This window comes from Oreochromis aureus, linkage group 14, assembly GCF_013358895.1.
Source record: "Oreochromis aureus strain Israel breed Guangdong linkage group 14, ZZ_aureus, whole genome shotgun sequence".
Lineage (NCBI taxonomy): Eukaryota > Metazoa > Chordata > Actinopteri > Cichliformes > Cichlidae > Oreochromis > Oreochromis aureus.
In genome coordinates this window covers 23269679-23294214 of record NC_052955.1, presented here as the reverse complement: position 1 = coordinate 23294214, position 24536 = coordinate 23269679, and the positions used below count along the sequence as shown (strand labels likewise).

The window sequence follows — 24536 nt, the reverse complement described above, 5'->3', positions numbered from 1 at the left end:
AGAGAGAGGACCTGTTGCAAAATGATGCGGCCAAACATTTGTCCTCACTGCTTTTTCATCATCAGTGTCACAATATTCCTTAAAAAAATCCTATAGATGTAAAATAAAATACAGATGATTATATAGAAATCATATATTCAGCTGCTAAATTTCAGTCCTGATTGAGCCTTTTTTCCTAACTTCAGTACATGCTAAAAACCAGTTTTTTAATCTAGTGTACTGAACATTTTCTTTATTTTTTGGGTTTTCCAGAATGCCAGTGACCAGAAGGCAGAGATGGAAAAATTGAAAGGGAAAATGGCTCAAGAAGTGTCCAAGATTGAAGAGAGAAAAGCCAAAATCGACGACGAGCTGAAAGAAGTACAGGTAAGTCGTCTGGTGCCTGTTTTTGCGAGCATGCCCATTTTTATAAGTTACGAGAAAACATCCCCCTTTTCAAGGCTTGCAATCCCCACTGTGCTTATCCTTCACGTACTTGTGCATCTCTCGCTGCCTTTTCCCCTGCTGCCCTCTAGCCTTTGGTAGATGAAGCAAAGCGTGCAGTTGGAAACATCAAGCCTGAAGCGCTGTCTGAGATCCGCTCCCTCCGCATGCCTCCCGATGTCATCAGAGACATCCTGGAGGGGGTACTGAGGCTGATGGGCATCTTTGACACCTCCTGGGTCAGCATGAAGAGGTGAGAGAAAAGAGACAGGAAGAACGTGTAAAGGGATGGATAGGAAGATGAAGAGTTACCCTGTTGGGAGTAATTAAATTGATGAGGATCTTCGACACCTCTCGGGTTACCAAAAAGAGGCATTAGGAGGTGATGGGGTGTTAGAAGATGGGTGGGAAAGAAGAAAGAAAAGGGAAGGGTAAACAAAGCCTTTCTGCACTGATAATGAGCGAGTGTAGGTTGTGTGCAACTGTTCATGCTTTAATTAAGGAAAAAAGGCTCATATTTTAGGCTTGAATTAACATTAAACTCTCTGCTTTATGGGTTAATTTTATCTCTTTCTGATGATTTCATCTGTGTTTGGCTTTAATGTTGAACTCACACATGAAAACTCCTCTCTTCTCTAGCTTTCTAGCTAAACGTGGTGTGAGGGAGGACATAGCTACATTTGAAGCCAGGAACATCACTCCTGAGATTCGCCAGAGTGTGGAAGAGCTACTCAACAGGAACAGGGCTTCTTTCGACCCTAAGGTCTGCCTACAATAGTAGCAGAATCAGAATTAGATGTACTGTTGGAGGTTGTTATTACAGCTTGATTCTTTTTTGTTGTTGTTGTTGTTGGTTTGTTAGTGTGTTTGTCTTCTAAAGAAGTTATTGTGGCTGTTTTACTGATTTGTAATGCTGTTGTTGTTTCATTCAGAATGCAAAGCGTGCAAGTGCAGCAGCTGCTCCTCTGGCTGCCTGGGTCAAAGCCAATGTCCAATACTCCCGCGTCCTAGAGAGGATAGAGCCACTGGAAAGAGAACAGGCTGGACTTTTGGAGTAGGAAAACACACAAACACAACTCTATAAAAGACCAAAAAATGCTTTCAACCTGTAAAACGCTGTATGTTTAAACAAAACAAAAAACAACAAAGTACAAGTTCTTGATTAAAAAAATTTAAAAGTTGGTAAGTTTCGTAAAGTAATTTTGATCTAGATTGTATTCTTGTAAACAAACTTGTGATCACTGACTTCATCTAATTCTACTCAACTCTAACGCACGCTCAGTTTCTCGATGCTACACATGCACTAAATGATACATAAAGTAAGTCAATAAATCAATGTGTGTGTTGTATGTGTCCAGAAACCTGAGGAAGACTGAGAGTAGGAAGAATAAACTAGAAGACCAGCTCAGCACTGTTGGAGCCAAAGTCAATGAGTTGAAAGAGAAGTATGCATCCTTCCTTCACCAATTAATCCTTCTATACTGAGTAGTTTGTATTGTGCTTGTGGTTTTTGTGTGCCGTTGTCTTAAATTAAGATTAGGGTTGTAGTTTCTTTTAATCTCGAACTGTTGATTTGTTGATGCAATGATGAGCCACCTAAAAATGAACAACAACAGCAACAAACATGGGCAGACATTTACCAGCCTCAGTGTTTACAACATCAGAGCGCAACAAAGGGTCGAACTTCACACTTTACATTAGTGTCACTGAGCTCCCTGCGCTCTGTCCTCTTTAGTCTTCAGTTTTCCTCCTCCTCATCCATGTTCAATCATACAATACAATCATTTTATAACCGAAAGATGTCTTACTTTCACTACACTCATTTTCAATATGAATCTATCTGCTGTAAATGTCATAGAAGAAGCCTTGCCTGTTATATTTACAATGCATCTTATCGTCTTGGGTAAATATTACATTACATCTGCTTTCGGTTGGCTTTTCTTTCTCCTTGCTTTCTCTGCAGGTTTCAGTGTCACACTGCAGAGGCAGCTAAGTTGGAGGCTGATGTGTCAAAAGCTCAGGACACGATCACTGCTGCCCAGCAGCTTATATCACAACTGGACGGAGAACACACACGCTGGAATGCACAGGTAGTTTGATGTATGGGTGTGATGATATATGTATTGGTGTGGGAGGTTATACACATTTACTCAAAAAGAGGCTCATTTACCATGTAAGAGCAACAGGAGCCGTGAGTGTCTAAGAGCTCGTGGGTGGGTGGGTGTGTGTGCGTGCGTGTGTGTATGACAGGGGGGATGGATCCCGCTGTCTTGGGTCCCTTCTGGCTGTTTTTACTCCTCTCCACAGCATCTGTCTGCACCTTAATTAAAACACTCAATCTCTTCCTGACACGCTCGCTCGTACACACCCTCAGTCCCACCGCCTCCCTCAAGGAGTACACCAGAGAGCCAGTTTGCTCTCCACTCACGTATTACCATATACTCTCACGTGTACACACATACACACTTCATCCCTAACTCTTTTCAACGCTGTACAGTAGCTGTAGGTCACTATACATCAATACTTCTAAGCTGTTTTAGTGTTTCACAGGAAGGGAAAACCAATGAGTCAGGTGTACACAGCTACAGCGTAAGTGAAACAGATGCAAGTTTTTAAGTAGGATGTATTAATGCAGTAGACTAGAGATCTCAAGGTCATGAAAACCTGCAACCTCAGATGTGGATATAAGTGGGGAAAAGGGGTTAGCAATTAAGCCTGATGTTTAAGTATTTTCCAGAGATGTGCGGGTGCGCCCGTGTTCCCCTGACATGCTATTAAAATATCTCAAAGGAATCCTGATGAACCTGGAAGTCTTTACAGCTGTGTCAGTAAAATCGGTGCAGAACAGCAAGTGTGTTCCAGGTCCTGCACTTGTGGGTTAGCATTTTTTCGTCTAGTTAAACATTTTATGTCGTCATTTGGTATTTATCTCTGTGTTTAGTATTAAAGAGTCATTAGGAAAAAAAACAAAACAAAAACCAAACATGTTCTGCATACCTGGGTCATATTAGCATCATATGAGCAATGTACCAACTTCCGTTCTCTCCTTGCTCCACCTTCTTTTCTCACATCCATGCCTTTTCTCCTGATACTGCCCTTCACTCTAATGTCATCAGTTTTCATACTTTGTTCACCTATCTGTATTTTATCCTAGATGTCCGAGATAAAGAATGAGTTGGATACGCTCCCTGCTAGAGCCTTGCTTGCTGCAGCCTTCATCACCTACCTGTCTGCAGCTTCGGAAGACCGTAGACGACAGTGTCTGGACTCATGGATGGTTCAATCTGGACTACAGAGTAAATATATCACTAGTTCTTTTACCACACTAGCAACAGCATATGCCAAGTCCTGTCCCAAGCAGCCTACTCAGACACCGCTACCCACACACAACATAATGGACTCTGCTGTTACAATATGGAACATACAGACTTTACAGCTTCAAGGTCTTCTCAAAGAGCTTGTTTGCCATTTAACTAAATAAATGGTAATTTTGCCATTTTTAACGATGTTATGTTTTAATCCCAGGCTCAGAAAGCATCACAGTACTTGATAATCCATGTTGTAACTTTAATTGTGTTTTTTAATGATATGATACTACATCAATTATCAATACCCCAGTAACTGATCTCCTCTTACGTTCATATGCATGCAGTGAGATTGTACACGAAAAGCACTAATTATTATCTCAGTGGTATTTAAACTGAGGTATGGTGACAATAAATACAGATAAAGACAGAAGCCTTTTTGTTGCGTGTTTCAGAGTTTGACTTGCGATCGTTCCTGTGCTCGGAGAGTGAACAGTTGATCTGGAAGAGTCAAGGGCTGCCATCAGATGATCTCTCAATGGAGAATGCACTGGTTATACTGCAGGTTAGACTAACATTTCAAATCTGCGTCTACAACATGACACAGGGATTTACTAAATGTAAACACTAATTTCAGTCTCTTTTTGCCTACTTTATATAAAGATATTATTAATATTTTTTATGCATTGGCTTGCTTATTTAACGTAATTGTATAAAGTATTTAAAAAGACATCAAAGTACAGTACAGACACAACATTTACATGATAAAGCAAGTCTAGCTGTACCGAAAGTTGTGTCCTTGTTGTCATACGTCTGTGCTCCATTTGGTTGTATCGTGTTTGTGTGTTGTTCTTATCATCGCCACCTCCAGATCAATGCACTCAAGTTGAAGGTAAGAAGTCCATCGTTCATCCTCGTAGCTGTTTCCTCCATAGCTAGTTTATTTATTTAGTGTTTCTTTATCTCTCTGTGTTTCTCTTTTGCTTTTGTGTTTGCCTTTGAAACTAGTGAGAAAGAGATGTGCTGGTCATTTTATTAGGTACACCTAGAGAGTACCAGGTTTGATACCCTTTCCCATCGGAACTGTCTTAATTCTTCATGGCATAGATTCAACAAGGCACAATATTCCTCAGAGATTTTGGTTTCTGTTGACATGCTGGTTGATTTCTGCGCATATGTAATGCAAATCTCACGCACATCCCAGATGTGCACTTTTGGACTGGGATGGTGACTGTGGAGTCCATTTCAGTCATGTGAACTAATTGTTATGTTCAAGAACATAACAATGAGAAAGTTTGAGATTGTTTGACCTTTCTGACATGGCACGTTGAGTTCGCGCCATGTGGTTAGAAATTTGCATTAAGGAGCAGATGAACAGGTGTACCCAATAAAGTGTCGAGGGAGTATGTGTACACATACACTCTCGCAAAAATGACCTATAGATCATGTTAAATTTTGGGGTTTTTGGAGACATCAAATGGTCTGCTCTCTCGCTGAATGTGCCGTAACTACTTGTGGGCAAATTGTCAGTGGTTTCATGTACAAGACTTGTAGATGATTTGCCTCACAATAACATGACTTCTTTCAACTGATTTGTCAGGCTCATGAGCATTCGCAACCATTTTTTTTTCTAAAGGCATTAGAGATCTTTTTATATTGCTGCACACTTCAGCTGGTACAAGAACAGTGGATGCTATATAAACAGACTGTAATCATTGTTGTGTATGTGGGAGAGAATAAGAAAGACGTGAGAGAAAGACTCCTGTACCTGGTATAGGAAGGTGGTGTTGATTGGTAAGTATGACAGCACTGTGATGGAGCTAAACTACATCCATACACACATGCAGTGCACATCCATCTTCTTGGTGAGTTGTGTGCTTTATAAGTAAAACTATCCTAAAACAACTTCAGCTGAAATGTCCTACTTTCTCCTTGTTTCTGACTCAGAGTGTTGCTTGTCCATTCCTGATCGACCCATCATCCCGAGCTACAGAGTGGCTGTGTACACATCTCAAACAGCACAGACTAGAGGTTATCAACCAGCAGGTAACAACACACAATCAGTAACATGTGTCGTGGAACGGTCATTAATCTGTTAGATTTTGCGAACTCTTGTGCACACACTGGTGATGTGCTTCGTTTAAAGCAGTTAAACCTCATTCTGTTCTTTCTTCTTTTTCTAAGTTTCCATTAGACATTCTTGACTGATCAGTTTCTTCTTGTCTAATGAATCAAAGTTTAATATATCTTAATCATTTAGGAGCAAGCCTTAACCATACTTTGATCAGTCCAGGTAATGATTTTAGCAAAGAATTATGATGATTACATTAATTAACACTGCTGTCTATTACTCATCACTTAACTGCTACATATTAATTACTGCATTAGTATCATTAAGTACACTGAAAACACTCATTTAATTATTTATTTTTTGTATATGCATTAAAATTGTTTGGTTTTTGCTTAATAACTTGTTAAAACTCTCTAGACGCTCTAGATGTGAATGCTATGTTTAGAAAGAAAATATGTGATTTATTCACCTTCCAACTGTAAATTATTTTCTTTTTTGTCTTTTTTTTACTCTTCCATCCACCACATACAGGAGAGAACTGTGTTACCATCCACCTCTAAAATTTAATGTAACCTCTTTGTACTGGGTGTCTGTGTGCCTTCTCTCTATAGGATAATAACTTCATGACATCCCTAGAGCTGGCAGTCAGATTTGGAAAAACCCTTATCATCCAAGAGATGGATGGAGTTGAACCTGTGCTCTATCCGCTGCTGAGGAGAGACCTAATAGCACAGGGTACTCACACATTCTCACAAGCACAAACACCAATTTCATACAAAGTTGGGCTGAAGAACTCTTTTGGGCATAATTCAGAGGCTTAAGAAACCTCAGGTTGCTGACTACTCACCTCTATCCGGGGGCTACTTTTCTGCAGCGTAGTGAAATCCCATTCTGAGGGATATTGCCTCAAAGTTTAATTAACCAATCCTGACTAGTGCATTGGGCCGTCACAGTACTTCTTCTCACTCTCAAAAGCCTTACTCTGTAAAATATTAAGTAAATCAAATAGTTAAACATTGACTATTCATGTTTTATTTTATATTCAGACAAGACCTTTCCACAATACAGTCACAGTAAAAAGAAAGTTAAAAGAACTCAGCCAAAATGCAAAAGCACCCTTCATTTCTCTATAATGTACTTCAAAGTTGCCAGACTTGTAATATGTTTTAAGTGGTCTTCAGTGTTTTAGTTTTGGACATGTTTTTTTTCCATTTTCAGGCCTTCTATCTTACCTTTTTTTTGTTTGTTTGTTCGGTTGCTTAACACTGACCTGCGAATCGTTTATAGATGACTTGATAAAGAACCAGTTAGAAGCCTTGTGCAAAAACACATCATTTGTATACATTTCTTATGAAATGTCTATGTCTGTCTTTATGAAATTAATCTATGAAAAATGGAAAAGATAACACAGTTTGACAGGCATAAACAATAATATTTTTCTACTAAAAAAGGTGATTTTTGAAGAGCTATTTGCTGATAACTTGGCATATATCAATATGGTGTAGACTTTGTCATTAAACAATTTGAGGAAACTACAAAGCTGATCAAAAAAGATGAAGTAGCAGGCTTTAAAAAAAAACAGCCTACACCAGATGAACAGTATCATAAAGTGATGTCATCAAGAAACAGAAAAAAGTATCCAGCAAAGACCTGACACAGGACCTCAGAGATGCATCTGGCCCTTCAGTCAATTCATCTACTGTTCACTGAAGCATCAGCAGAAGTGGTCTCAGTGGAACGGTGGCAATTAAGAAGCCATTCTCAAGGAAGGCAAAAAGGGAGAAAAGGCTGAGCTATGCTGAATTACTCAAGAGCTGGACAGAAATCAGTGGTAACAGCTCTATAAAACACGGTGGAGGCTCTGTCATGGTTTGGGGCTCAATTTCAGCCAGTGGTGTTGCAGATCTTATCAAAACTGATGGAATTACAAACATAGAAAAGTACAGTCAGATCTTGATCTCCCTGGATAGAAAAACACAGAGTGGATCACTATCAGTCATTGACTCCCAGAGCCCGGACCTCAACATTGTTGAAGAAGTGTGGGATCATGTTGAAAACTTGAAGAGATTACAAGAATAACCCTTCCCAGAATATTGCACAGCAGCTGTTGCTTCTCTAAGATCATTGCTGAACATTTACTCCTGGCATTGTGCTAACACACCTGAATGCACCAGACCTGCAAACTGCCAGAGCTTCAGCTTTTATAGAGGTGCTCACACTTGCTGATGATCAGCTAATCAAGTGAATTTGATTAAAGTGGTCGGTACTCACGCTCTCAATTCCTGTGGAAGCAGTTGTAGTTTGTTTAAATTTGTATGTTGCCAGTTGTAAAGCCTGCTAAGGATCACATTGTTTTTACTATATCCCGATACATAAAACCTTAGAATTTAAAGTGTGTGTACTTTATTTTTTACCAAACTGTAGATAATGATTGAAAACCAGTAGATTCAAGCCTTACATTTTGATAGTGAGTCTTGATGTCAGTGATATTGATAACCTATTAATAACTTGCTCCTGACTTACTTTCTTTTTTTCAACAAACGCTTGTGAAACTTTGTACCATGTCCATTATTTTGAGTGTGCCATTCAACAGGTCAGGTTAGTTATATTTTAAAGAATTAATGAACATACTGTGGGCGAGCATTACAAATGAAAAAGAAAAGTGTGAACGAAGGAGATGGTGGATAAATAACAATAAGTGAAAAAAGAAAACAGGTTTGCTGCATTATCACACTGTGGTACATAAGAAGTAATTGCTTTCCGTGTGTCACTTCTCATTATTTGTACAATCACAGAAATAGACCTTTCAGGTAAAGTGTGGTAGTTTCTCAGTAGGAGCTCACTTATTGATTTTCCTTGAATTACCTAGTCTTTGTTCCTTGCCTTTTTAGAAAGAAAGAGCTTGCAAAGAGAAAGAGCAAATTAGACATTTGAGTTTTGAGTGTTTTTTCTGTATGCGTGAGATAAGATGCTGTAGCACCCTGGTGTTGTCTCATTTAGTGTCCACAGGTTTATGCAGATCTAACACACATGAGAAACATGCATGCAGTAGACCTAAATAGCTCCTTTTTTACACAGTGATTAGGCTGTATGTACATAATATGTTATAACATCCATCCATCCACCCGTTTTCTTTAGCTTAAGCCAAATGAATTGTATGTAGTAAAAATATTGCCAATTAATAGTCCTGAAAATATCAAAATGGTGGTTATTTTATCCTGAAATGCCTGAAATATTAAATATTTCAGGCAGCTCCATAGGAAAAAAAAAACATGCAATGCATTCCTTTGGTCATTCCATTTTATGCATGAATACTCTTTGAAATTGTCTTACAAAATTGGAAAAAAAAGCCACCCAAAAATACAGCCTGTATTCATACACGACTGGTTTTGAAGCATCTTATATGGCTAGTAATACTTTAGTTTCTCCTTTCAGGTAATTGTATTCCAATCACATATATAAAAAACAGAGGTTGAAAACATACCTGTAAAAATGATGTGTGATTCATGAGGCTCTGAATCATCCAGGGAGAGGCGGTTCGCTATTTGAAGCAGAATTGGAAAGAGCGGGGGCAGAAACAGTATGCGAAAGGGCAAGTTATCCACTTAAAAGTGGTGTTGAACAAGAAAGAAAAAAAGTGCTGAGACAAAAAAGTGACAGTTCTGCACTGCGGACATCTAGACGACAGAAGGGGAAGAAAGTAGAGGGAGAAAAGTAAAAGGACGGAAGGTAGGATAAAGTTAAAAGTTGATATGATACAAAGTATCTTGCTAAGAGACTCTTTTGTTGTGTCTACGCTGACACATTTGCACACATGCAGGTCCTAGATATGTGGTCCAGATAGGCGACAAGGTTATTGATTACAATGAGGACTTCCGTCTCTTCCTGGCAACACGGAATCCCAGTCCCTTCATCCCTCCTGATGCCATCTCAGTGGTTACCGAGGTGAACTTCACAACAACCAGGGCAGGCTTGCGGGGACAGGTAACCCATTCAACCAGCACACAAATACAATTGCATATAAACTGTACAATGCCAGTAATTTAAAATGTGCCTATTTAGCATAATCATGTCCGATAATAACTTTAAAGTTAATAACACAAATACATGGGATATGTACTTGATGTTGCCACACAGTGTGCACACTGGCTCTTTATTTGTGTGTCTGTATGTTAGCTGCTAGCCTTGACCATCCAGCAAGAAAAGCCAGAGCTGGAGACTGAGAAAACAAGGCTACTACAACAAGAGGAAGACAAGAAGATACAGCTGGCTCAGCTGGAAGAATCATTATTGGAGGTACTCATGCTAACATGTCTATAAAATCTAAAAAAAAAACAAGTAATTTTTGAAAAAAAGAAAACACCTGAATAGAAGATAAAAGTTTACATTTCAATCATGTGTTGATTGCTTCACACCAAATCTGCTTTGGTGGTGTGCAGAAGCAAATTCAGAATTATGTCAGAGCCCAAATACCTGTGGCCCTGAATGTGGAGATGATGATTTCATGTTGGGGAAACCTCATTTTCTTCCAGTGTGAATGCTCAGTTTTCTCTGCACTGCAGATCTTGTTTTTGCTCCCACCCACTGATGAGGACTAAGCCTGAGGAGGATATGGTAGACAAAATAGAACGGTGTGTACAGACTGAGCAGGAGGAGTTGCTGCTGTCGCGATCAGTTTCCCTCCCCTGAATGCTGACGCATATGTCTGATGGAGCACTTCATCATAACCAGAAGCTGTTATTGCTGAGTACTGAAGTTTAGTTCAATGAATCTGTGAAAATTGAGAGACTGAACAAATGGAAACTTCGTGGATTACAATGTATCCACTGGAGGGACTGCTTTCTGATGATTTAGCCTCTGTAACTAGTGATATCTTAATAATCAGTAACTGGGCCAGTTATTCTGTATTCTGGTCATTGCAGACAAATATGAAAACAAAAATTACTGACAACACAGTGTGTTCATTTTGTTCTCAACACAGATAATTTTTAGGTTGGAATGGGCTACAGCCAAAGCCCATTCAAACCTTCTTCTGTCCGACTACTTGAACTGCAAAAAGACTAAAAACAGAAAACAAACCTTCCATCATCATCATCATCATCATCATCCCATCATAGTTTAAAAAACTGAAAATATCCATTGAGGAGAATGGGCAGACTGCTTTGAGTTGACATAAAAGCAACAGTAACTCAAGTAACCACTACATCTGAACTAGAGGCTGAATGCTCATCGCTCTTCTTTAACATTGCTAATTTGGCAGCATTATATCTGCTGCTTGTGTTAGATTTGTGCCTCACTGCTACACCATTTATTGAAATTGGCACAGGTAGTCTATCCTGCAGGCATGTTTGGTCCCTCTTAGCCAGGAGGTTGGCCATGACAGATGTCCACTGTGTCTTGGCATTGAATATCTCAGGCAGGCTCTGACAGATGATGTTTGCATCAACTCCAGCTGTATGCCATTAACTGAGAGGACAACGAGGCTGGCCTGGTTTGACAATACTTTACTGAGGCTGACTTGCCTTTTTCAGGGGTCCCTGCATGTACCTCCCTCTTTAGCTACTAAACACCACAAGCTTGCTCAAGGCCATGCTGCCCAAAGCAGGAAGAAACAAAGGGATGGTGGCTCCTCTGGAGCCACCATGCCAAGCTGCTGCTTATCCTCCATTGTAAGCGTCAATAAGGATGCACTATCTGTTGGAGCCTCAGGAAAATCTCTTTGTTAAGGAAACAGAAAGCCAGGAGAAGTCCCCCTCCAATTCTAGTCCTCTGGGTCAAACACCGATTCCCTATAGAATTCTGGGAACATTTATTCCTCAACAAACAAAGCCATTCAATTAGTTATGTGGCTTAACCTGAATGCAGCCCCTGTAGAGGCTGATCCATCCAGTGCCTTTTCCAGATACACTCCTCAATCTTCTGGCTTTAGGTTCCTGCTTCTGTTCGCTACATTGATAAGCTCCAGAGATGCCTGCCAGAACCTACAGCATTTATCTAAGTGACTGTAGAGTCCTGGAGGCTACATAGGATGCTGCCCATATGTTTCCAATTCAAGCATCAGCCTCCAGGTTTGGAGTGGGGTCTGGATGACCTTTGTCAAAGATGCCCCAAAGGCTTTTGTTCTGAGGCAGGAAACACAGCAGTTCTGGAGAAAGGTGCCATTGAAACAGTAGACAGTTCATTTCAATTCAGAGGGTTGTATTTGACTTACTTTCTTGTTCCAAAGAGGCACAGTGGTATTATAAAGCTCAAATCATCTCATACTGGTTTTTAGAACATGACAGTGTACTGAAATGGCCTCCACAGTCACCAGATCACATTACAAGAGAGTACCTTGAAGTGGTGGAACAGGAGATTCAATGAGCAACCATCAAATCTACAGCAACTGTTTGATGCTGTCACGTCACATGAACCAAAATCTCAGATGAATGGTTTCAGCACCTTGTTGAATCTGTCCCATGTGGTGTACCTAATAAAGACTGCTGGTTTAAGAAGATGTAGCCATGAGAAGGGGTGAGCATTGTGTGGATATGTCATTTTACACACACTGTAATGACAATATAGAGCCAAACATCAAATTCTTCCTGGCTAAGTGCTTCATTCCAATGAAGATTCCTTCATTCCTTTACTTTTACACAACAGCTGAATGAAAGGTTCATGCATACGGTATACAGTCACAGTCAGAGAAACATGCACACATCACTGATGGACATTGTGGAACTCACCCTAATGATCTTTTTTTTTTTTTGTCTAATGGAAATCTGATCTCACACACACACAGACACACCCACACGGATACCAAGATGTCAGTGCTTCAGTGGTACTAGACATGTAATTATTCTTGAATTGTAGGAGCATATTTGACTTGACATTTCCATGCTCTGCTGCTTTCTCATCTATTTTATTTGAATTTATTTGAATACATTTTATCACTTGGTTTCAGAGAATAGATTCCACAGGATTTAGTGGAAGAGTCACGGCACCCAATGAATGCTTAAATACAACACAATAAATAAACATCCCACATGATGCAAACAACTTGTCTTTTCCTTGCAACTTTTATCAGATCAAAGATTTTATCCAATTGAGCTCTCTCTACATAATTTAAATTTCTCCTTATTTCCTGCTGATCTTTTGCAACTTGTCCTTTTTTTGTGTGTCAGACCTTGGCTACAGCTCAGGGGAATATTCTGGAGAACAGGGAGCTAATAGACAGCCTAAACCAGACCAAAGCAAGCAGCGCCCTAATCCAGGAGTCACTACTGGAATCACATAGGCTGCAGGCCTCCTTGGACCAGGTATTTCAACCACACACACACACACACACACACACACACACACACACACACACACACACACACACACACACACACACACACACACACACACACACACACACACACACACAATTTGAAAATACTATGTACTAAATATATTTTTGGGGTTCAGTTGTTAAAGGAGTAACACTTGGGCATCAACAGTATGAGTTATGTTGGCCTTCTACATGGATGTCATGCCTTGATGTTTGTGAGTCAAACTCTGACTCTTTATAGTTCAAAAGGCTGTAAGTGAAAATCGAAAAGCCTGTAACTTCTAATCTTTGACAGATGACTCCTGGAAAGCTTCGCTAGCTGAGAGCAACAATTCAGTTTTTATTTTTTGGAGTTTTTTGCCACATATGTTCTACTTTCCAATAAATGATTTGAGACCCTGTAAAACAGTTGCTAATTTATTATTAAAACAAGAGATTTAGGTATATATAACATACTTTCAATTTCAGAGAATGTGTACCTAAGCAATTGAGCAAAACATATATTAAATGTATTAAAATGAGCAATATAACAAACGAAATGGTTTAAAATGAAGACATTCCTTGCAAATGTCTGTACATAATGCTGCAGGCATCAGACGGCACATATGTAAAAGTGTAGGCACATTGTAAGTGCATTATATACTCATCCTCTAGGGTGCAGTGTTACACCAGAACTGATTTTGCACTTTACTCTTTTTTTTTTTTAATGTGTGTGTGTATTTTATTATATCTCCCCGGTTCTTTTCTCTGTCCCATGCACCTCTGTTTTCTCTCACAGCTCCTTTCTCATTACAAGTCATTGAGTCCGTCCTAATTTATCCCTCTATTCTTCCATTTTGATTGAAATAAACACTTGTAATTGCTTTTTCGCGCATTTTATGTTTTCTGCATATCAGTCCAATTTTCGGGCTTCATCCATCCATCTGTTGTAACTCCACAACATATGTGGTCCTTCTTTCACTGTTTCCTTGTTTTGTCCCTTATTCCTTTTTGACATTGTTTTTTCTCTCTGTCTCTCTTTCTATTTTTCTTTGTTTTTACTTTAGGAACGGGATGCCTACCTGCCTCTTGCAGAGAGTGCTAGCAAGATGTATTTTGTTATCACAGACCTGTCAAAGATCAACAACATGTACCGCTTCAGCCTCGCCTCTTTTCTGCGCCTCTTCCAAAGAGCTCTTCAGGCCAAGAAGGTAACTAAATACTTTTAGCTCTAACTTTAACCCTTTATTGTTACTGCACAGTCATACTTTGTACAATAGTACAGTGAAATTGGAGTACTGTCCCACACTGGTGGTAAAAGAAATGGAAGCAGATCACCATACATAAATAATACATACATACATACAATACAATAAATAAAAAAAAATGTATACAGAATAAAATATATACAATGCAGCAAGAAATTCCTCACAGCTCCTACAGTCACAATCAGGGTGTAAAATTAAACTGTTTAAAATAGCAGTTGACTGTTTTCAGTGTGTGTTCACGTGTTTTCAGTCGTGGCATTGTATATTATCAGATATATGCACAATCTGTGCCTTTTTATTAATATACCAGCTAAAGGATGCTTAGGCAGTTTAGTGTAGTTGATGTTTCAGTGGAGATGGACCATGTGTGTATGGATGAAATAGAAAAAGTTCAGCTTCAAAGAATAGCTTTGGACATCTTGGATAATGCATTTATTTAATTTCTGGCAAAGAGTTCAGTGAGAAAGTTGACACCTCTCTCTTTTCTGTCAAGTAAATATGAAACTATCACCGAAAGCTTGTCAGCTTAGCTTAACATAGAGACTGGAAACTGACCTAGCCCGACTCTTTCCAGCAGTAAAAAAAAAAACTCTAAACTGCTCGCTAATTAACAAGTTTTTTTAACAGAGGGTCTCTGGTTGCCTGGCAACTGCTCATACACAATAGATATATATGCACACAGCTATTGGGCAGAGCTATTCACAATGCTAGCTCTGTTCAAGCAATAGCCTAAACCTAAAAAATTAGCAAAGTTGCCTGGGAAAAAACGTAGACGCAAATTTCAAAAAAGCCTGTTCACTTTTCTCCGATATATAATAACAGTTCTGCTCAGTGCATTGTGTGCTCTGACCAGATATTTCTGCTTCTTTCTTCAGTTGGCCTTCAGTTGTACCTTTCAACTAGTCTGCCTCATAAGTGGCTCAGGCGATTGTTGGGCAAGTCTAATGACGTAACAACCACTAAGAGCAGAGCAACTCTTCAGTTGTTCCAATCAGGCACGCACCCTCAAAGATGAAAATAAACGTCGCGTCATTACAGATCTTCTGGGAAAGGCTGGTTCTGTGACATAGAAATTCATCTACAAACTGTTATCGGGAAAGAGACTATACGGGAAAGTCTCATTTTCTTAATTTGCATCACAGCTCATTGTACATTGATGGTAAAAAAATAAAATGGAGTGGTACTTATGTAGCGCATTTCTACTCAGTAGAGCACTCAAAGCACTTTCTTACTGCAAGTCTCATTGACCCAATCACACACACATTCATACAGCGCTTTTATCTACGCGTTGTAGTATTCACACACATCAGAGGGCAACTTGGGGTTCAGTAATTTGCCCAAAGATACGGCACCAATCAGACTGGAGGACTCTGGGATCCATCTGATAGGTAGACCCCCCCAGTGTTTCATACATTACAAAAAACTGTTTTGCAATCTTATTCACAATAACGTAAATTGCTGTTTTTGGCATGTACAGAGGAAAGCAGTTTTGCTACTGCTTATTTTTTAATACATTTATTACTCATCAGTACAAGCATTAGTGCAAGACAATATGTTTACACTGAAGCAGACTGCAAAAGATATATGGTGTTTGTAGTTGTTTAAGAATATTTTGTCTAGCTCAGTTTATTTTTGATAAATTCAGCTTAATTTACTTTGTTACATTTTATAAGGATTATTTTTTCATTTAAAGTCATCATTTTTGTGTTCTTCTGTAAGTGAGTATTTCAGTCTGACCTGTACAGCTGGAGCACATCGTGCATGTATCACACTGATGTTCCCCATCTGAGCCCTAAGCACTGTCTGATAACCAGAGTGCACACATGCATGTGCACACACATACACACCGGCACACATAGACTGGGTTGAGAGACTCAACACTAATTCTCCCAAATCCTGTGTGGGTTGTTAGAGCCAGTGCTGCCATCCAAGAATGTCACCAGGCAGCAGTTGGTCACCACTCTTACATGTTTCTACGTATGAGTGTGTATGTTGTCTTACAGTCAGCAGTATAGTCAGAATAGTGCACTGATTCATGGACTCTTTGCATCCATTGGTTTGTGTGTTGAATAAGCAAGTTTAATTTGCCACAAAGTGCAGATGGCTTCTGAAATCTAACAAGAGGATTTTACCCTCTCATGGCTGACATACACACTTTTCTGTTTGCCTGCATACATAGATTCACACAGTCACACTTTAACAAGCATACCCATGTGGAAAAGAAACACGAAAGACTTGTGTTTTTGTTTTATGTATAGTATACACAATGGTGAAATGGTCGGGCAACTGAAGTGTGTTATATAACTTTTTTTTTAAAAAATATAAGTATATAACAGAAAAAAATGTCACACACACCTTGAATGGAAGCAGGTTATGAAGTGTAGATTAGCTTTTGCAAAGGTTTAAAACAGCAGAGATTCAGATAGGAGAGGTAGAAGGACACATACATGAAAGAATGTGGCAGAGCATCAGTCCATCTGGAATTTTTAAAAATATTTATTTATTTTTACTATTTCCATTTGTTTCTTTTGTGTCTCTCTCTATATGTGTTGTTATCATGGTATAATTGTAAAATAGATGCGCATGCACTCCAGAACAGCCTTGAGACAATCGGGTTGCTCTGATATGACAGAAAAAAAGAACACACTAAAATATAAATGCTGTTGTCAATTATTCTACTTTTGGTAGTACATCTAGGACACAGTTATTTATTATAAAATACAGTTACACACACTTTTCCTGCTTGGTATTAATAAAAACTTATTTTGTGACACGACATCCTTTTGTAACATCAGTTCGTCCTATTTAATGTCCAGTGTCTCTTCAGCTCATTTATGTCTGTGTGTTTGTTTGTTTTACATTGTAGGAAGAAGAGAATACTGATGCCAGGATTGCGGCTTTAGGAGCCAACTTGAAGAATATGGTTTATGAGTATGTCTGTCGGTCTCTTTTCAAGGTAAACCACATATTTACACAGAACTACAAAGCCAACGTTGTTTGGATAATTTATTTGGGTAATTTTGGTGATTTGTATGTCACCAGTGGGTAATATATTAAACACATGGACATGGTCATGTGGGCTGTGGCATTTAAATGATGCTCTGTTGGTACTAAGGTGTCCAAAGTATGCCAAGACAATGTATGCCAAACCAACAGCCTAAAGTCAGGATGGATCCATGCTTTCATGTTGTTTATACAGTCAGTTTTGAACTTACCATTCGAATTAAGTCTCATCTGAATGTTGAACATTTTTCCAGTTGTCTTTTGTCCACTTTGGCGAGTGGAAGAAAATCCTGTTCTTACCTGACAGGAGTGATATACCCAGTGTGGTCTTCTGCTGCTGCAGCCTGTTTGCTTCAAGGTTCAATGTTCTTTGCTTTCAGAGATGCTGTTCTGCATACTTTGGTGGTGTCGTTATTTGAATTACTGTTACCTTGTTATAATCTCAAAGAAGTCTGTCTCTCTAACTTCTCACATCACCAAGGCATTTTTACCCAGAGGACTGATGCTTCCTGGATATTTTTAGATCATTCACCCTAAACCCTAGAGATGATTGTGTGGGAAAATCCCAATAAGTCAGCTGGTTCCAATCAGACTGTTTGGCACGAATTCCTATTCCAAATTTATAAAAATAAAAACAAAAAACAAGTCTTTAATCACCTTTCTTCCCCATTCTGATTCTCAACTAGTGGGTCATGTTATGAAGAGACATATAAGACATGTGCAGACCACAGGAAATATAGTCATGTGTTCCTGATCATTACTTGCCTGTTCATTATTATTATTTGTTGAAAGTAATGCATTAGCCTTGCCAAGTATAAATTTGTATTTTTAACTTTGCAGCTTTTGTGGAAAGTTGACCAGGTTGGTCATTCAGTAACATACTGTCAGATGAATAGAAAGGAGAAAGGAGCACACGCTTGTCTATAAAATCTATAAAGCTGTCAAATAGTCTTTGTCAATTTTTTTGACACTTTGCAAATCAGACAATCATGTACATTTGCTTAGTACATACTTTAAACCTCTGAAGTTAATGCAATAATGAAGCGTCAAATACTGAACAACACAACAATTGTTGCATTGATCCGAGAGTGATAAATGCAGTTTTCTTACTCTGTGTGTGTGTGTGTTCTCAGTTTAGTAATAGAGATTTCAAGCAGTCAGGTTGACTGTTCACTGCTGATCATATCTATAGGTTATCTTCTTACCTGCTACACACAAACATGTACATATATCGTTAGCAGCTTAGTTATTAGCAGAGGGGAAACACTGGTCTACTTTATCTGTCCTTCTGTGAACTCCATCATGTGTGCTGAAAAAGAGATAACTCTGAGGGGAAGAGGGGAGGGGTGGGGGGGATGTTGATAATGAGCAAGACAGAAAGTGGAAAAGCAAAATGTGTGAGAAATCATCATCATGAATATTACATTTTAACAGACCCATATTTTCCTGTGTTAAATTCCATGAAAACCGAATGGATCCAGAAAACACTTACCGCTGTTGTTTTAAATCTTAGAGAATATGCCATTTGACCTCCTTTAGCTATTTAATATTTTTATGGTTGTTTTTACAAAATATGCTCAAAGAAGATGGATGGATGGATGGATAGCTAATAGGTGGTCATCACATATTAAATATATAATATGTGATGACCAGCTTAGTTTTTTTACTCACTGATATTTAGTTAATTCCACTGTAGAATGAATTTACTTTATGGACAGATTGTGAATGTGTGGTTTGTATTCTAGTCCTATTATTGTGAATGTGAGAATTTAGATGCATCTCCTGAATTAGACAAGGCATTAGTTTCACTTGTAGAAACATATATGACATATAGTCAAGGTTGTAGAGTCTACCTGGGGTCTTTACCTTCCACTATTCTAGTATATACTATACTAGTAAGAGACTTTCGTGGTCTTAGACTCTTTCAGCTTCATTTCTTTCTGACTCAGAGCACACACTACAAAAACATGTATACACACAGATTGACACATGCACACAGAAATGTGGTACATTTTTTGTGCTTTGTGTGATCAGTCATCTTACTCTTCAACTTTATGTGTGCGCAGCTGTACAGTATCCACTGCTGCAGCACTTCAGTAGACGGGCTTGAACTTTGCAGCTTGGGGTAAATCACTTAGACATGGATGAAGAGATGAAGCATGGAGAGGGTTGGACAGAGGTCATGGCAGTTTAGATGTCTGGTCTGACTGTAACCTGAAAATTAACTTTGCTGCACATCAAGCTGAATCTTCATCTGGTTGGTAAAAGTACAGAATATAGTAGGTGACAAGCAGAGATGTGTTAGGAAGGTTTTTGAAGACGTGGACTATGTAAAAATGCTTGATTTTCTTTCTTGATGTATTTTATTTTAGCTTTTTTATGGGTGGAGTGTGTGGAGGTGTTGTGTCTAACCAAAAACCCACATGTCTGCGACAAAACAAAGGGAAACTCTTAGAAAATACTCATATTTTAAAAACAGTCACTACAGTTAAGCTTTTAAAATACGTGCAGTAACTACCTGGAAGATCTCAGGAAAGTACACCTGTGAAAAAGTTTGGGCCCCATTGGAACACACACACAAACACACAGTCATGTTTTCATATCTTGGTGGGGACATCTAATTCACATAATGCTTTTCCTAGCTGCGTCCCCTAACCCTAACCATTAAAAAATGAATGCCTAACCACAACTCTTAGCCTTAACCCATCCATAACCTAACTGCATTTTTTCCCCATAAGGACTGTTGGTCCCCATAAAAATAATAACATTGCAATTTTTGGTCCCCACAAAGATATGGTGCACATGGTACACACACACACACACACACAGGAAGCAATTCGCTCATCATCACTTTGCTAGCTATTAACCATCAGCTACAGACATCCCAGGCTCTGGTTACCTAGGTAACATTCTAATGTATTTACCACCTGTCAAATATCAACTAAGACTATCCTTCACGCTGCTCTTTTACTGGTAGTCGCTTCAATCTCTCGCCTCAAAGTTAAGAAAAGTTTACTTTGTGTTGCTGTCCATAGGTCACATGGCTTTCCTATGGTCTGTGGTTGCCACTCCCAGCCACTTCCTGTGTGGATGCCCCTTTGGAAGAGACAAATAAATAAATAAATAACAACCACTTGTCGTCGAGGCTAAGCTGTCGAAGGGAAACGTTCATAGTCCTTAATAAGCTGTTTATGAACCTTTGCTGCATCTGCCGTCTGTATAATATCATTTCTTCACTATAACTCTGGTTTTGTTGCCAGTGGTGCATAGTTAAAAATGCACCCAAATTAATGTATAAATAGAGCCCTGTGTGCACCTCCTCTTTTGCTACCTTGCATTAGATAATCATCCAATAAACACACCCAAATGATGAATAGCTGTTCTCTGACAGACTACAAGCTCCATTATCTACCTTCTCTGCATCTGATAGCAGTGACATCAGCTGCTATGAATAGCCCAGCTGAACTGATTAACACATTTAACCTTTTTTTGCCCACTTTATAGAGCATTGAGACTTATTACGGACAAGCATGCTAATTCTAATGTGGTTGCCCTTGCCAGTTGTTAAGTACATGAAATTAGATTAACATAAATATGCGTGGCGGTCACAGAGGCAATGTGGGTGTATTCCACTGTGAATGTTATTAGGTGCATTGTGTGTTTGTTTATTGAGTACTGTGGTACTGTTACATGTAAATGATGAGAAATCAGTAGAATCAATACATTTATATAATGCCAGTTATGGGCCATTTATACCACCTACAGACGTAAGATGTGAGCTATATTAGAAAGTCGTGACTCATAGAAGTCTTACATCAAGCATGCTCCAATAGGAAATGAAAGAACTTCTTTAGAGTTACTGCTGCAACTAAGTTACTATAATTCATTTGTTTAAAACAGGTTTATCTTTTTATTTTACATGTATTTTTACTGTTTGCCTGTATGTACGTACAGAATACATTTCAGTGTTATTTTTTCACTTTTATTATAGGGGGCTCTAAACTTGTTAAAAAATGGTACTATTTTACTTTAAAAGAAGGTGATTGTGCATCCTTCATCCGGTGTGTACTACAGTGGATGAAAAAGCATTTGCCCCCTTCCTGATTTCCTATTTTAAATTTAAATATTAGACAAAAATAACACAAGTAAAACACAAAATGCGTGTTTATTACTAAGGGGGAACTTGAAACCTGAAAAATAACCATTTGTACTTTGAAGGCTCATTGCATCGGTTTTGAAGCATTTGGCTGAATCTGAGCAGAAAGTATAGTCCTGTACATGTCAGAACTCCTCCTGCTACTTTTATCACTAGTGTACCCATACCATAAATAACCCCTTTGTCCCACTCTTTCTCTCTCTTTCTCTCCTTTTCTATCACTTCCTTTCATTAAATCTGTGGCAGGCTGACCAGTTGATGTTTGCTATACACTTTGTGAAAGGCATGTACCCCGAACTCTTCCTCGAGAACGTGAGTCATTTTGTTTGTTCATTTTTAGGATTTTATTACCTATTACAATGACAATTGATCGCCATGCTTTTTAACTTTCAATGTGTTAATCTGAACTCTTCTGCTCCATGTAGGAATGGGATGTCTTTACTGGGTCCATCGTGGGAGAAATGTTTAAGAAAGAGGTAAGAATTCAACTTTTTTTTGTAACAACAAGAAGACACCATGCTTTGTCTTTTCTGTCTCTCTAACGTCTCCCCTGTCTTGGTAGGAGTTCCCTTCTTGGATTGATCAGGAGAGGCACGGAGCAGTGGCCATTTTAAAAGTAAATACACTGATATACAAAATAACAAACAAAGCATACATACTCAGCTCGGATAGTAATGGATTTTCTTTTAAAAGTTCCATGTTAAAATCATCTACCGTCTGCCGCAATATGCAGCACAGGCATAACAGTAGAATACTGCCTTCTGACACGAAAAATGCATTTTTAAAGGTGTTTAAATAGATTGCCAGTGAACCAGTCCTTACCAAGCTAAAGATTGGATCTATTCATCTTACATCTCTCACCCTTTTAACTTTTGCCCCCTCTCTTTTGCAGGCTACGTTCCCGGCTCTCTACCAGACCCTCTGTTTAAGCGACTCAGACCTTTGGCTGTCCTTCTTGCAGAGCTCGCACTGTGAACAAGAAATCCCATCTTCCATTGCCAAGAAGATTACTCCCTTCCAACAGGTCAGCTTTCAATCAACTTCTTTAGCTGTGAGCCACAGAAACATTGAACACCCGCATTTGTTGGTTCAAGATGAACCTTTCAGCATAGGTCACTCCTGTTTCTGCTTAGAAACTGATTGCTGTTACAACAACAAACAGCCTGCTATTTTAAACATTTTTATTTACCCTCCAGATATAAATTTTATCTAATTCTTCTTATTTTGATAGTTATTATCATAATTACTTAAAAGGATAATATGTACAAATACATAATATTACGGTACAGAAGTTATGTATATTAACTTGGCTATAGATGTAATTGTTCGTGTAATCGATTTTTGCTTAACACATATGTCTTTATACATACAGTACATTTAAGATCTAGGTTACATAAACCTAGGAACCCCAGAAAAATGTGTATTAGGTTGGCAGGTTTTTACTGAAGGTTGCTGACTGTGAACCAATGTCACAAAGTGAGTGCTACACCAAAAGCTGCCTTGTGATTGCTTTGGTCACTAGCAGATTGCCGAGCTCTCCCATAGTTTGCATGAAAAATGCTGACTTGTCTGTAAACACTTGCCAAATGCCAGTTGATCGCCAGAAAACTAAAAAAGGCCAGTGGGAACTTTAAAGTAAAAGGTGTGATTCACTGCTAAAACCAACATGTTTTAACAGATACAGCTATTACTGTGAAGGCAAATAGTTTCCATTTCAAGCTTGTGACACACTTTTCACAATTTAACTGTTACTTGAATATAGTTCCTGAGCATTAGGAGACAAGTTGCGGTCTTGCATGCAAACTACAGGCAACTTCCAGCACCAATCACAGGGAGATGTTCAATGCAGCACCTTTATACCCTTTTATGACCAATTTCCCTTTGCAACTACCAAAAACCTCCGACAACCGCTCACCAACCAGTTGGGGAATACAAATTACTCGTTGCAACCAGTGGCTGCCAGCAGGTTGCCAACCCTCTCTGGTCCTGTGTGACTGTAGCCAAAGTGATTGGGCAGCTTCGGATGAGGACCTCGCCCTCTCATTTCTTTTAGTATAATAAAAAAAATTCTTTAATCTTTCTTTTTTTATCCATGGTCAAATAGAAAGGAAAACCAAACACCATTCCCCACCTGGTTCCAGATTGAATAAAAAATTACCCATTCTCAAAACAAAGAAAGACACTGGAAGCCACTTATCTGTAAAGTCAAATACATGCATTACATGCAGGTGACATACTCGTTTGCATATATATTTCATTCTAAAATATATTACAAAGAAGATCTCAAACCCTCACCCTGTGAGTCTGACTGTGGATCTATGAATAATTTAAGGAATTACTTTTCTTAATACCTGACTCTTTGAAATATGTCACATACTGCTTTGACATAAGTTTTTTGTTTTATCGGTTCATGGGGATTTTTTTTTTTTTTTTTTTCCAGCTGTTATTGGTTCAGGCCGTCAGACCAGACCGGCTACAGAGCGCCATGACTTGTTTTGCCTCTCAAACCCTGGGTAAATGTTTCATATTACTACTGTGTGCTCTTTTCATATTTGCTGTGCACCTGAATATACATAAAAAATAGATTCCCAGTTAAAAACAACAAATTCACAGTGTCTTTCATCTTCAGTGATGCTTACAAGATTTCTTTTTTGCCCTAATTAGTCAGACCAAGATCATTAAAATAAATACACCAACACTCTTTATTTTCTTCTTATGCAAAATATAATGCAGATGTTGAAAGTAAACAAACCAAAATGTGACTGAAACGATAAACTGAAGCAAACTGAAATTTATTGTGATTGCTATGGATAATGAGATATAAACATATGAAGATGTCCTCTTTTATTCCTTTCAGTAAAGTATTTTTCTCCTGCTTTCACTCCACTATATAGAAAGGTGCTTTGTTTTTCAAGTGCACCTTCTGCTTTCACACTCTACTCAAACAAAATGTTTTCAGACAAGGCTTTTATTCCATACTTCTAAGCCGTATTTTCCCACTTGTCATCAATGGTGTGAT

General features: G+C 38.7%; 1 protein-coding gene across 4 annotated transcripts in view; it reads left to right on the top strand.

Annotated features, from left to right (window-relative positions):
- The window catches only part of LOC116322966 (cytoplasmic dynein 2 heavy chain 1), a 116823-nt gene that overhangs the window by 47613 nt on the left and 44674 nt on the right, over positions 1-24536 (top strand). For 2 of the 4 annotated variants that reach the window (XM_039597954.1, XM_039597953.1), the window contains exons 61-81: positions 253-366; positions 516-676; positions 1063-1186; positions 1356-1477; positions 1782-1868; positions 2387-2513; positions 3578-3719; positions 4184-4293; positions 4600-4620; positions 5676-5774; positions 6411-6534; positions 9620-9783; positions 9976-10095; positions 12963-13097; positions 14158-14301; positions 17225-17314; positions 21764-21829; positions 21943-21993; positions 22080-22133; positions 22410-22541; positions 23958-24030. In XM_039597954.1, coding sequence (XP_039453888.1) covers positions 253-366; positions 516-676; positions 1063-1186; positions 1356-1477; positions 1782-1868; positions 2387-2513; positions 3578-3719; positions 4184-4293; positions 4600-4620; positions 5676-5774; positions 6411-6534; positions 9620-9783; positions 9976-10095; positions 12963-13097; positions 14158-14301; positions 17225-17314; positions 21764-21829; positions 21943-21993; positions 22080-22133; positions 22410-22541; positions 23958-24030 — 2260 coding nt within the window. The remainder of the gene's footprint in view (positions 1-252; positions 367-515; positions 677-1062; positions 1187-1355; positions 1478-1781; positions 1869-2386; positions 2514-3577; positions 3720-4183; positions 4294-4599; positions 4621-5675; positions 5775-6410; positions 6535-9619; positions 9784-9975; positions 10096-12962; positions 13098-14157; positions 14302-17224; positions 17315-21763; positions 21830-21942; positions 21994-22079; positions 22134-22409; positions 22542-23957; positions 24031-24536) is intronic. The other 2 variants (XM_031743215.2, XM_039597955.1) reach the window with 2 other exon arrangements.